The sequence below is a fragment of the Anguilla anguilla genome, chromosome 9 (genome assembly GCF_013347855.1).
Source record: "Anguilla anguilla isolate fAngAng1 chromosome 9, fAngAng1.pri, whole genome shotgun sequence".
NCBI classification, from domain to species: Eukaryota; Metazoa; Chordata; class Actinopteri; order Anguilliformes; family Anguillidae; genus Anguilla; species Anguilla anguilla.
Genome location: NC_049209.1, coordinates 27,620,093 through 27,634,974, shown reverse-complemented (window position 1 = coordinate 27,634,974; position 14,882 = coordinate 27,620,093). Strand labels below are relative to the sequence as shown.

Sequence of the window (14,882 nt, the reverse complement as noted above, 5' to 3'; positions counted from 1 at the left end):
ATTTTTGTTGTTTTGGCTCTGTATGCAAGCACAATGGATTTGAAATGAAACTCAAGAACATATTATCTTTGCAAATACACTTTATACTGTATGTTTATAGATAAATTATGTATTTTTAAAAACACTCCCCACAAATACAACTAGAGCCATTCAAATCGCTGAATTCTTTTTTTTACACTGTTCATTTCATACACAAACCACAGACATGGTCAGAGACCTGAAAGGCATGCAGAATGAATCATTACACTCCACAATCTCCTCTGTACAAAAATGGGTCTGTATGAGAAAAGCATAATGGGGAAAGGAGATGCACCATCAGCTGTGGAGGTCATTTACACCCCTATTGCATGAGATAGGATCACTTCACTGATACTGTAGTCCTTGGGCAGCGTCCATAAACTTAGTCATCGTGCTCTGTGGCAGTTAATAGTTAAACCAGGAATCCTTTGGTAGTCATTAAAGCAGACAAATATGCCAACTGTGAATGTTTTACCAAACTTGAGATGCACAGTATGGTGGATCTTCTGTATTACAATTAAGCAGACTACATAAATGCGTTAATGGCTATGTTAATGCTTGATAGATGAATGGACCATTGTATTTCTCCTTATTTGGTCAAAAATGTGTGAAATTATATCACACTGTTATTGCTTTTTCCCCACCTTGAACTTAAAATAAGACAGTTACAATGTACTGAAGACTGTGCGCCAGCTTCAAACCCAAATAATTGAAGACACAAGCTATCAATAACAGTAACCGATAACGATAACCGAACATATACTGCAATGATTTGCAGACTATCTGCAGTTAATTAAACTGAAAGGCATAACTTATTTTTAGTTATGGCATTAAATAGTGTTCATAGACATTCTCCAAATTTTCCAACAGTTTGGAACCTTGTGGTGGGCATAAGCATTGCATGTACAAGATAGTATCGCATTCACTTTTACACAGATGTAAAACATAATTAATTTGGTGGGTTGGAAATGCCATTTTGCCTACCATACAACAATATGAATTTTTATGTTGCACTTAATCGCATGAGCACTTTGGGGTGGATCATTAACCCTTTAAAGAGTAGGTTTTTTTGGAATGTTTCTTCAGTCACGTCAAGATTTCTACGACTCCATTGCTTTCTACTACCAGTAGTGACTGTTACATCAGCATTAGAATGTTCATTTAAGACCATTCTAATCACATATTTGTGATCTTACACCTTAAATGGTAAAATTACCATTCAATCTCTTCTGCACCTTTTTAACATGTGAACATAGTATGATATTTACAAATGGGGGGAAGTGTTTTTATTATTATGGGTCAGCGGTTTTTCTTGTTACAAAAAAAAGGTATGTGGTAATAAAGCAAGAATAAGGCAAGGCTCACAAAAGGGGCTTGTAGACTTCCCCACAAAGAGAGTTTTTAACACAAAATCCTGAGCTTAGTTGCATAAGGATGAACAAGATTTGGGGTTTCACCGTTATTTAAAGTACAGTATTTAAAGTATGGCAGAAACATTACTGCACTGGGGTCAGGGGGTTTGTACAGCAAAATGAGGAACATCCTTACAAGCTGCACTTTGCTCCAGTACCATACCTGTATCTCACCTTAACACTTCTGTAGATTGTTCCGACCAAAGAACAAAGGAATGGGAAAAGAGGCCAAACAAAGTGGCCCTAGTACCTGAGTACAATCATATAATTAAATGATATGTGAGACTGCTGAGCCTGTACAATGTTAGGTAACTTGTAAACTTATGTAAGACATTGGGCTATGGCTAAGGGGAAAAATTTTATTTGAGTTAAGCTAAATCAAGCCCAACATGTATTTTCATAAAGGTATACATATGCACTACGTTAAACACTACATGGCCAAATGTATGTGGACACCTGATATCCAACATCTCATCCAAAATGATGGGCATTAATATGGAGTTAGTCCACCCTTTGGTGCAATAACAACCTCCACTCTTCAGGGAAGGCCTTATAATAGATGTTGGAGCATTGCTGAAGGGGTTTGCTTCCATTCAGCCAGAAGAGCATTAGTGAGTTTGGGCACTGATTGGGCAATTAGGCTTGGCTCACAGTCGGCTTTCCAATTGATCATAAAGGTGTTGGATGGGGTTAAAGTCAGGGTTCTGTGCAGGCCAGTCAAGTTCTTCTGCATCATTCTCGACAAATCATTTCTATATGGACATCGCTGTGAACCCAGGGGGCCTTCTCAAAACTGTTGGGGAAGGACAGAATTGTCTAGAATGTGATTGTATGCAGTAGCATTAAGATTTGCCTTCACTGAAACTAAGGGGCCTACCCCAAACCATGAAAAACAGCCGCAGACCAAGGGGTATCCAGAAACTTTTGGTCATCAAGCAGCTAGCTATCTCACCATTTATTCATAGGCAAGTCAGCTTGCTACCTGTGAACCTAACAGTTCAGTCAACACAAAATGTTAACTTTACGAGGCTAGTGATTGTTTGCTATAAGTCCTCATGTATAAGTTCTGTTATTCATATGTTTTCGTCTGGTCTACATAGCTACTTTTTCTCTAATTTGTCTGTTTGAATGCATTTAAACACTTTACTTTGCAAATCATTCAGTATGAGAGAAGGTTGTCTGCCAAATTAATGCACTATAATACATAATATGTCTAACTAGCAATTGCTTAGATTAAATATACATTCAAGAGAGGAAGATTGCTCTTGCTACCAGTCGTTGCAACCCATGGTATATATCCATGGTATTTTCCTTGCAAAGATAAATAATATACCATTTAATTTCTTTGTTATTTGGCTCATTAAGCGTAGAGGCATGACGGAGGTTGAGTGTTGTGACGTCATGTGGACATTGTGTTCTTGAACAATTAAATGAAAGCCGCCTCTGCCAAATATTAACGTATGTCCAACATGGCCACGCATCCCACATACATTTGATAATAATCGGATTTCCGATTTGTTAATTACAGGCAATCTTATGTTTTAAGACATACCAAGCAAGAAGAACGTGAGTGGCATACAATAGCACATCTGGCCACAAAATCAATACATTATGACCACCGTAACTGATGAAGGAATATGGTAGGTTTACCAAACAGAACTGAACGCGGAATTAGAAAGGAAAAAGTCGCCACTGAAACTTTTAGAAAATTAATCGCCGATTTGAATCCAAAACAAGATAAACTATAACTTTGTAGCGTACTCTGGTCCACTGTCTTATTCGTTGACGTAAATGGCTATTGTCGCCAGACGAAATACAAAAGGCCCTATATCCGATGGGAAATAAACGTTCTGCGTTTTGTCCCACAAGAAATTCTATATATTGGTTATTCACCTTCGATCGCGATAGGTCACAGTGTCAGCTAATCAAATAAAAAAACTATTGTGTAAGAAAACACAACAGTCGTAATATGTCTAAAGTGCAAGCGTGAATTGCGAAGAGCTAAGAACCGCTGAGCATAAATTGAAAATTACATATTTTCCCTAAAGCGACAGAAAACGTCTTCACCCCTAAGTCACCTCCAGATCCGATGTGAGTGTAGGTCTTCTGCCGTTTGACGTCTGAGAAGCATGAGACATCGAATGACGTCTGTACTAAAATGAAGGGGGCGTGTACACAGCCTATAGTAAAAAGAAAAAGAACACCCGTTTCTCGCTTATTTCAAGGCAGAGCACTGAGCGGATTATTGGTGTAACTTGCGTTTACGCGCGTAATGGTTTACTTCAGATAATTTATATAACCACTGCGAGGGGAATTAACGATTCAGTACATTTTTTAAATAATAATTTCCTACTTAAAAATATATTTATTTTATTTAATTATTTATGTTAAAGTAACTCAGGAATCACTACTGGAGGAGTGCACAATTTGTTATTTTTTCACGAATAGCCGTCAATTCACATTATTTATTCGTCTCAAATGGACTAAGTAACGTTCCTTTTAGGACTCGCGGCAAGAACGAAGGACACAAAATAAGCCTACAGGTCCTCTAAAGAGACTGTACTATAGCTTGCGTTTTAAGGAGGCACGGTGGCGGCATTCGGAGATCTACAAGGAGCCTGACAAGCGCCCGAGTCACTGTTGGAATCGCGAAATAATTTTATTAGTTTACAAAAAACGCCTACCGCCATCATGCCCAGCATGCGACATTCGTACACCGTAACTGTTCCCGAAGACCCCCCAGCCGCAGCCTTTCCGTTCTTGAAGCCAGACCTGCGGCGGAAGACCTCTGCAGTGTCCGGTTCGGTGCTGGTGTCCACGTTTGTGGGACTCCTCATTAACCAAGCCAAGGTAAGACAGGCTTATAGATAGGCTATGTGTAAAGACACAGTGCCATTTAGCAGGCTGCCGGCCGAAAGGCCTTGCTCGGACTATTCTATAACTTGGCTAACTACGCAGGATTTCTCGGGGAAATCTATTTATGTTAAAAGAAGCGGAAGGGTTCGCCCATAGTGGTGGGTCTGGCATTATTATCCCATGATGTTCCATGGTTAAGTTACGCGTTAATACTTGGCACAAATTAGCTAAAAATGATTCTAAACCGAGAAAGTAAGATAGTATTGAGTAGAAGAACGTGTTACATCACGTATAGGGACGGGACCGTTCTTTCGTCCTCACTCATTAATGTTAGCCTTTGCCTTTTGAAAATGGCATGATTTCTAAGCAATTTGATATAGGCATACGATAACATTACGGGTGGCATTCCAGTACAATCCAGTATGTTGATGACGGTTAAACAGCTTACCTACCCTTGGTACATGTTTCAGATAAAAGTACCGTTAGCCAGCATAGCACGTTCTTATTTTCTTTGTTTTTGTGTTATTACCAGTCGATGCGAATCAGAAGGCTGTCTGCACCGTTATTTTTGCATCTTGAGCATAATATAACAAAACAGCCTGGCTGAGTAAGCGAGCAGTTTCTGTGGAGCGCCATGCGGAGGCGGAGTAGCTTTGGCTTGTGGTGAGGGCGCTCTGCTTGTTCGTGTGCAGCTGACTGGTTATGCAACAGACAGAAGTCGCTTTTTAGTCCACACTCCTCTAGAGACGCTGGCGGCGCGCCACGCCACGCCACGCCACTCTGCGCCCTCCCTTCGGTCCTCCAGAAGTCTTTTAGCCCTGAACGCAATGTGCGGGCAAATGCCCTATAGTAGACTGATTGCATACTTACTATAGCGAGGCTGGACCTTTTGGCTCCAGCCCCCAATATTTGCTATTTACCAATGAGAGAATTTCATTTACGAGATAATTAAATTTTGATTTCGCGGAAAAAATCATTGCACAACTTATTTTTCAGAATTTTCCACTTTGGAATGTGGGACCAAATGTTAAACTGTTAAGAACTGAATGAACCTGTGAGAGCTGAATTAACATGGGACATTTTATTGTGTGAACCAGATATTGACACGAATACTCTTCACAGACCATTAGCATTCTAGAGAAAAACATAGAAATGTGCACATTAAAATGTCCTGTGTTAACTCAACTCTTGCAGCTGAGTACACATGTGTGCAGTAGGGAACATATGTACTCTGTAAGAGTGTATTTAACACTGAACGAGCACTGGGGGTGGGGTGATGACTACTGATGCATTTTGGAAGCCTTTTTTATAAGCTACTGGAAGGAGCTTTGGAGCTATATATATTTACTGTATGTGTGGTCCAGGCCCAGTTACTCTTTTATGGCAAATTAATTATCATGTTCATAGTGGTAAAGTAGACAGTAGTGATGGATTTGTTGCATTTTCTCTAGTTTTATACTGATATACCACTTGGAAAGAAATCTCTGCAAAGTCACTGCAAAACAGCCGTTGTGTTGTTCCACACTGATGTGGCGTAATTAGTGTCTATCTATGGAGCGCTGCAGTTTTCCAAGAAAGCTTGTGCAGTTTAAACGCATTTCTTTTCCCCTAGGGTAACGCTCCTCTCCACTTTCGTTTTGAGTCGCTCTGCATAAGAGCATATGCTGAGTGACTGCAAGCATTCTAATGCAAAGATGTGGCCATTACCCGTGAAGCCTGTTTACCATTTAGCTGGGCTATTTTTCATATTGGGAGGTGTCAGCATCAAATGGAGAACCTGATTTGTTTTAGGTTCTCAGAACTATGTAGTTGCATAACACCTCAAGCTTTATTGCCTCTAGCCACCAGTACTATGATGGTACAGAGTTATATAATAGAGAGCGGAGTGTGAAACCCTATTAAGGGTTTTTTTGTTGGTAATCTCAAGTATTTCTTATCACTGTAGCATGTGACGGCTCCAGTCTTAAGATATGATGCCCTCAAGGTCTGAAGGTACAGTTGTCTCATTAGAAGCACGCAGCAGTTTAGTGTGCCGTAAAGCTGCCAAGACATCATAGAGTTCTGGTTGTTTTAAAAAGCCTCAGGGATTTCTGACTGACTGAAAAGCATCCGTTTGAGGTCTGAGGGATTTGGTATGAAAGGCCAGGCCAACCCTCTCTCTATCAAGCCTTTTTAACATTTTTCATCATTGAGAGGTGACATGTGGGATTGACACCTGGGTTGGCTTGGTCGAGTCTGTTTCCATTCAGTCAAGTTCGGGAAATGAAACTAAAATTCCGTTGCTGAATTGAGCATATATGCCTATACTGTAATGCCATATGGGATTTTTTATTTGTTTTATTTTTGCAATTGGTGAATTTAAGTTCATTACCCAAATTATGACTGAATTGAAATCAGGTTGACCTAGCCCTAAATGATGCACACAACCCTTAACAGACTCTTTCAGCCCTCTAATACTGCCGTGATGCTTTTCCTGCATGTGATCCACCCCTGTTCTTTCTCAAGGGCCATCTTTAATGGCCAGCTTTCCCCCTCTGCCAGTCTTCTCCTGCTGCTGCTTTTGGTTCACCAGCAGGTAGCATGTGATGTCAGTGGCTCTCACCCCCCCGCCCCCCCCCCCCCCCCCCCCCCTTTTTTTTTCTTCTCCCACGGGTTCTTTTGTGAACTGCTGGCACGCTACCATCAGGACACAGTGTTCTCCACCTCTCCCTGGCCAGGCCTGTGCCGGCTAAATTCCTGGACGGAATTCCATGGAGAGTAATTTGGCGAACGCATTTCATCCCGTACAGATACCCCCGCCCTTCTCTGAACAGAAAGCCCCACCCACAGCTGTGGGATAACTAACAGCGCATGTGTGCCTCTTGATTGCTGATTGATTTTGGCTCTGGGCCGTTTGTTTCAGGCCAATCACTGGATGATTACGATGACACGAGACCTTATCACTGTGGTGTGAGGTCATAAACTAGGCCTAGAACATGGTATTTGCCAGGCAAGGTGAGATTAGATGACAACAGTGATAAGTTGGACATTGACCCTGCAAGGTATCTACTCATTTATGGGTATAATTCTGCAGGGAAGGCCAGTTTGTTGCTCAGCAACTCAATTTCTTGCAGTGGAATGGACTATTCCAGTTCCTGTAGTGGGCTGAACTACTCCACTTCATTTAGTGTAGATGTTTTCAAACTTGTTACAGCCAGTCTCTTGATTAATTTACAGAGTTCAAAATCATTTGTTTCCTAATTTGATGTAAACTCTACTTTCTATCTGAATCGTTTGACATAAAGGCACAGTTAATTTTTTGTAGCTACTGACTAAAGGTAATTTATTCTTCATGGCATACAGTAATTTCTGACATAATGTGGCCATAAGTGGGTAAATCATCTTGTAGAATATTAGAAGTTCTAATATTCTAATTAAGAACAATGAGCGGTGTGTTTCAATTCAGAGGTTGTGACAGTGGCAGTGAAAACCGATGTACAGAGGGCATTGGCTAAAAGCCTCATCTTTTGCAGGTTTATGATGGTCCAGTCGTGTGTGATTGGTCCAGGCCTGGTCTGTGGTATGTCACTGCTCTGTGAATTGAGGGCATTGAATAAGGGCAAGCTGAGGTTGTGTAGAAGTTATGTTTATTGTGGGCTGGGCTTGATTTCAGTCACCATGCTGCCATCGCTACTTTGATGACTGGGGCCAGGGCAACTGCTTCCTGCTCAAAGGGAGGTTATAAAACCAGGATTAGTGCCTCTCTGCCACGCTGTATCAGAGTGCCTGGTACACTGTGACCTACTTTCACCTCTCTGGTCAGAGAGAGAGAGAGAGTGTGTGTGTGTGTGTGTGTGTGTGTGTGCGTGAGAGAGAGAGAGCGAGAGAGAGCAATAAGGGATTACGAGCTAGCGTGTGTGTGATTAAATCCCACTTTCACTCTCACACACGTGTACACACACATACTCATATGTCATTCGCGCACCCGCACGCATCTGCACACCGCACACGCATCGCACGCACTCTCGCACGCCTGTCCATTCAGCCGTACACACAAATGCACGTCACGCTTAAGCCGTCAACGTATAACGAACCGGATGCACTCTGCACACACAACTTTTTCAGACGAGCCACAGTAACTGTCTAGGAAAAAAAAGCTTGTCGGAAGCTCATTGTATTCTGAGAACAGCGAGCGCCCGTCGAAGTGTCGTCTCCTCAAAGCCGCCTCCTGAACGCCAGCGTTTCCGAGGCGGAGAGCACGTCCCCGCCGGTGGGAGTCGGGTCCAGAGCTGTGACATTACTCATTCCGGCGGGGGGGGGGGGGGGGCGGCGCTAACGGCTAACGGAGGCGGGGACGTTTGACGTCTTCGCCGCGTCACCAGCAGCGGCCCCCGTCCAGACGGATGTATCGCAGGTGCCTAACCAGATTCGTTTGGTATCGGGCAGATGAGTCAAAAACGGCCCGATCGAGGACGACCGCGCTCGGATTGGTGTGATTCCGGTCACATGTCCGTTTGTGTGTGTGTGTGTGTGATTGCATCTGTGCGTGTGTGTGTGTGTGTGATTGCATCTGTGCGTGTGTGTGTGTGTGTGTGATTGCATCTGTGCGTGCTTGTATGGTTGTGTACACATGTATTTTTATGTTTTTGTGCGTGCGTGTCAGTTTACATTTGAGTGACAACTGCGATAAATGAACTTTAAAAAGTTCAAATGCATTTATGATTTTTGTTTTGTATATTAAATTCAGTTTTCGCCACCAACAGTATTCACTAAAGGCATCTTCATGGCTAACACACAGTCACGTATCGTAATCTGGCTCTTGATTGGGCCGTGACAGGGACCTTGGTCTCTGTTATCCTTTCCTCAGCTGCACTGTGGAGCTGTTCCTGTAAGTCTCCGCTGTAACCCTCTGCACTGAGCAGAACAGACAGCAAATCAGTCAAGTGGGGGGGGAAAAGCCCTGGCGTGACTCAGTGAAGAGATACAGTCTGCTCAGGGCAAGCGTGGCGCTGAACCCGCTTTATCAACAGAGCAAACACATTCCCTCTTGTGCCTTTGTGTGACCGCGACGCACGGCGGTGCCAAATGGCTGTTCTCCCAGAACAATTGCGGCGGAGAAAGAGAAGCCAGTAGAGGTCAACGGTCCTGATACCAGACCTGGGCCTTCGCTGCTGAGAGGGAGACAGAGCAACGCGCGTTCCGTCACTGAACATGGAGATCCGCGCGGGCTGTACGCCGTGTTCTGTTTTCTCAGGACAGGCCTGTTGGCCTCGCTGGCGGTCGGCCGCCTGCGTTCTCCGGAGGCGGGGCTTGCGGTTCCGCAGGTGAGGGAGCGGCTGTGTGAGGCTGAGCCCGATGCGGGTTCGGACCCGCCTGACCCGGACTTCCTGTCTCAGACAGACATCTGGGTTACCGCGAGGCCTCCGGCAAGTATCTGTAAAAATAGCCGCGCGTGGAGAGAGAGAGAGAGGGGGGAGAGAGGGGGAGAAGGTTGAAGCTGGGAGAGAGAGAGAGCGAGAGAGAGGGGGGAGAGAGGGGGAGAAGGTTGAAGCTGGGAGAGAGAGAGAGAGAGAGAGAGGGGGGAGAGAGGGGGAGAAGGTTGAAACTGGGAGAGAGAGAGAGAGAGAGAGGGGGGAGAGAGGGGGAGAAGGTTGAAGCTGGGAGAGAGAGAGAGAGAGAGAGGGGGGAGAGAGGGGGAGAAGGTTGAAGCTGGGAGAGAGAGAGAGAGAGAGAGGGGGGAGAGAGGGGGAGAAGGTTGAAACTGGGAGAGAGAGAGCTAGAGGGAGGATAGGAGAGAAGGAGAGCGAGGCTGAGATGGGGAGGAGAGATAGAGAGGGAGTGTGAAAATGAGGGAGGGTGAGAGAGGGAGAAAGTGAAGTTGAGACTGGGGAGCAGAGAGAGGGGGTGTGAGAGAGAGGGTGTGTCAGACAGAGGGAGGGTGAGAGAGGGAGAGATCACGGGTACGTGAGAGAAATTTCTGTCAGAAACCGAGAAAGGTGCCGGGGCGGTGGCGCAGACGCCGTTTTTGGCAAGGCTGACGTCAGCGGGGTCGCGCAATGGCAAGAGGGCCGGGTGTAATGCGCTTCTATTTCGGGAAGCCGCTTTATTAGGAATCAGCGTGCCACAACCTCTGGTCCGGAACGCATCCACGAAGAGATCTGCACAAGCGCCTGTCGCAGAACTGCGGCTGCACTGCAGTGTGCTGTCGTCTGAGTTCTTTTTCCGGCTTGACAGTCACACCTGCATTCAAGATGACACGCTTGACACACGTCATCGAGTATTTCAGGGTGAGAAAGCAGATCCAGTACCTACACACCAATTAAAAAGTCAATTCCTTTAAACATCTGCACAGACCATAGACTGCTGCCCTGACCGTGGTCATCCCAGAGATATGGGGCAGCAGGACTGGGCTCTGGATAATTACATCCAGGTGTTTGTGTAACCGCCTTTCTCTCATTATTTCACCGGGGGAATTTGAAGAGCTCAGGATTTCAGATGGGCCGTAATCCACGGTTAATGAATCTTTTGTTTTGGACAGGTGGCGGGAATTTATATAATAATCAAACGTCACAGTTTTTCCAAGCCCCGTCCACAGAAGTAGTCTAAAAAAAATCTCTGTCAGACATTTTTACACTGCCTGTTTTAGAATAAAATGCAGTCAGCTTCAATGGTATGTTCCAGAACATTAATTTGGTCTAATAAAGGGCCCTCACAATGTAGGGAGTATGACAAAGCAATCAGTCCCCTGAGAAATCTGTAAATGCAATGGTGTGTATGACACAGACATCACGATTAAAAATCAGGGTTTTGAGAAACAACGGCGGCAATGACAAGATGTTAATATGTCAAATAGAAGACGGAACCAGACGGAAATGAACATGGACCGCATTTTGGATTTGTTCCAAATAAGTTAATAACTGGATGACGCCGGTCACCGGCCCTGGGGTCACCGATAGGCAGTCAAGGGCCTCTCTTTTTATGAGGGTCGGTCAGGCCTAGCGAGTATGTCACTGCACGACTTTACTTTACTGCACAACAGTACAAAATACCTCCCACATAAATCTATAATCTATAAACGGCAGTCAAAATGGCAGGTAGGTGGCTTTGTTGGTGGTGCAGAGCTATAAATCCCAGAAAAAAAGAGGCCAGAAATCCATATTACGAAAGAAATACCATTGTACAAATGCACGCATTTCAATGCATGTATTTGAAATACAAGCTGGGGTTTCTTTTGCGCTGTCCAGAGTGGATGCCTGAAGAAACACAGCATGAGCTCAGGCGTGATCTTTCTGTGGGAACTTGGTGTGCCGCCAAATGCTGACTTGTAGCTGGGACAGGGTACATAGGGTCTCTGCTGGACTCATAAACTCTGATAAGAGTCAGTTTAACACCGAGAATCTCGCTTTGTGCGCCTTTTTACGCCCCTCCCGTGGGCCTGCGACCCGTCGTGCTCGTAACGTGCCGCCGTTCAGCGCTGTGGACACGTTGCTTTTCCAGGCGACTGTAAACCTCACCTCAGCGTGAGCCTCCTGTCGGACTCCGTTTGACTGGCTCTCTCCATATCTCAAACACGCGCTGCGATTTCTCCCGTCGCTATCGGAGTCCTCCTCTCTGCCTTCAGCGGCCCGTCGCCGTTATCCTTCAACCATAATTATCACTCGTTCCCGCCGATTAACCCTGCTTTTTAATAACAGTCCTCTACTGTTTTTAACCGTAGAATTGTCGCTACACTGTGTCATGCTGCCAGTTTTATTTTGTCGTTGAGAGTTTTTCTCCCTTATTGCTTTTCGAACAGAATTCCAAGAACGCTCACGGCCTGGTGGGACTGCGGAACCTGGGGAACACTGTGAGTATGCGGCCGGAACCGAGTGTCAATCATGCTGTCGATCATCTTAAATAACACTCACATGCCCAACAAGGCAAGGCCACCAGAATCAGTCAGGATAAAATCCAAATCTTTTGTTTCTTTGTTCTCCTGTTCAAACACAATTATGTATCTTCCAAGCTGACATACATCTTGAATGGCAGGTGCCAAATTAAACATATTGGATCGACATGTCTTCCATTACACAGGCAGTCCATAAATCCCAGACAGGATGTGTTCCTGCACAATGTGCACATATGTACAGCTTAACCCTTCACCTGTGCTGAACTTTGACCCTCGGTCTTCCGTTCTCAAAAGTGTGTGCGTTCGTTCTTCCGCAGTGCTTCATGAACTCCATCCTGCAGTGTCTGAGCAACACGCAGGAACTGCGGGACTACTGCCTCCACAACTCGCACCAGCAAGACCTCAACAACAACAGGCGCTCCAACACCGCACTCATGGAAGGTGGGTCGGGCAGACGCGCCCATTCTCCGCCCCCACACGGCAGCTCCCAGTTGACCGCAGATCCTGCAGAAACCTGCAACCGTTTCAGTTCAAATTTCCTTCTTTTCAAAGCAGTTAGCAGACACATTTAGCCAGAGGCACTTAGAGAAGGTGCGACATGGCACGTAAGCCACCAATAAAGGAGTAGACCATAGCCCTTTTCGCACAAGCATCCTCTCCTGGCACTTTGGAAGAACTTTTCCATGTATGAGGTCATTCACTGTCACATGTCCATGTCCCACAGAAGTGATAAAGAACTTTCTAGAGTTCCCGTTGGTGTATGTGCACATTAAAATGTGGCATGGTGTTAGCTGTCGTGATTCACTTTTTCTTCATTGGCATGCTACTTAGAAAACAGGGATAGCTTCCCCTGCTAGTAAACCAAAAGTAACAAAATCACATCTTGTTGTGACTGTATACATCACGGTTATATTCTTGACTTGCAACCCATCTCATCGTTAGCTCTTTTCAAGTATTTAACAACTGCTTGTTCAGACAGCAATTAAAGGCGCTGTCATGCATGAATGCAGTCAGCCCAGTAAACTAGCAGATAGTCCTTGGCAGGGTGAACAAGAGAAACCACTAGTGTCAGATAAAGTTAATGCAGCGTGCTTCCGTGTTCCTTGTGTGAAAGCGGTAAAGGAACGGCAGCAGTTCAGTAAAAATGCCATAAAAGAAAAGACATGGCCTCAATAAGTCTAGCGCTCATTAATTCCATAGAGCCTGATTTGTCAGATATTCTGTTACAGGGATTCTCGTGAACTGTGCTATGCCTGTAGCTCCAGAATGTGTTTTGCACAATGCTGGTTGTACTAGACCTGTATCATTCTTTGTCTAAGCTGAGCTGTATGGTTTTGTTTTTGTGTGTGTATGTGATGTCTAACAAATGTTAAAACCCAATAACCATACTGTTTAAAATTTTAAAAAAAAAGAAGTCTAGTGCTCTGTTGCTGCAGTGGCTTGACGTACCCCTGTCCTCTGGTCTCTTCCAGAGTTTGCTAAGCTCACCCAGACCCTGTGGAGGTCGACCAGCAGCGATGCGGTCAGCCCGTCTGAGTTCAAGACACAGATTCAGAAGTACGCCCCCAGATTCGTGGGCTACAAGTAAGTACCGCCAAGTACACAGGGCCGCCCTGTCACTGCTGTCCAGGACAGAGGGTTGGGACAGTAGAATTTTCAGTGTGAAATCAACTCTGCTAGAAAGCATTTTCCTCTCACAGCATACCATTCCTCTTGGAGTCATATAAATTAACACTGAATATTTCACAGTAGAGTGACACATTCAACACTGCACGACAGTATTAACAATTTATCATTCTTTCTCTGAAATTCAAATTGAAGTGTTCTTATAGACCACTCATCGAGTATTGCCAAAGCAATTATTTACATAAAAATGTAAATCAACAGTTAGAGCAGTATCAACATTAAACTCGTGTTTACTTATTATTAGAATTTTTAAAGAACCTGCGATGGTTATTCTTTTGGGAAACGGAACTATGTAAAAAATGACACTAATAATTTAAAAAATGATGGTAATAATTAGAATCTCATTCTGATGCAGCCAACAGGACGCCCAGGAATTCCTGCGCTTCCTGCTCGACGGCCTGCACAACGACGTGAACCGCGTGGGGGTGCGGCCGCGACTGCGCGTGGAGGACGGCGACCGCTTGTCGTAAGTAGCGCGCGCGCGCGACACGACCTCGCCGTGCCTGAGAGCCGCGTCCGGCAGTGCGGCGGCCAGAGCGCTTCACGCCACTGCTGTGAACGAGCGGAAGAACAATCGCCGAACTCTCAAACGACGTGTTAAATGAGCACCGCAATCTAACGAGTTGAAAGGCAGCGATGTTTTATGCCCTTTGTTTTGGCTCCAACAAAGCTGTGAGGCACAATTAGACCTTTTTTTTGTCATTTTCCATTATTTCCCCACATAAGTAAAGATAGGCAGTTTTAGCCGGCATCTGAGCCGATTCGGTGGTCTATGCGAATAGCTGAGAATCTTGCTGTAGGGTTCCTAATGGGCTCCTGTGTTATCATGAATACTACATTTACACTTAAAGTCACTGATTGGTGGAGCCGTGATGCCAGGTGTGGCACAGGCGTGTGTGGGTGGTGCTGTCCTTTATTTACAGTCCTCTTTGTGTGCTGTTCTCCACAGAGACAACGAGAAAGGCAGAATGATGTGGAACAAGTACCTGCAGAGGGAGGACAGCAAAATAGTGGGTGAGTGGGCTGCTGTGTTCCCTGCTCTT

General features: G+C 44.9%; 1 protein-coding gene across 1 annotated transcript in view; it reads left to right on the top strand.

The window, feature by feature from the left end:
• The first annotated feature begins 3,639 nt into the window (after positions 1–3,639).
• LOC118236059 (ubiquitin carboxyl-terminal hydrolase 2-like) overlaps positions 3,640–14,882 on the top strand; it is a 15,573-nt gene continuing 4,330 nt past the window's right edge. The window contains exons 1-6 of the mRNA XM_035434084.1: positions 3,640–4,280; positions 12,061–12,111; positions 12,471–12,594; positions 13,626–13,737; positions 14,195–14,305; positions 14,789–14,853. Of these exons, the coding sequence (XP_035289975.1) occupies positions 4,122–4,280; positions 12,061–12,111; positions 12,471–12,594; positions 13,626–13,737; positions 14,195–14,305; positions 14,789–14,853 (622 nt within the window). The 5' untranslated portion in view covers positions 3,640–4,121. The remainder of the gene's footprint in view (positions 4,281–12,060; positions 12,112–12,470; positions 12,595–13,625; positions 13,738–14,194; positions 14,306–14,788; positions 14,854–14,882) is intronic.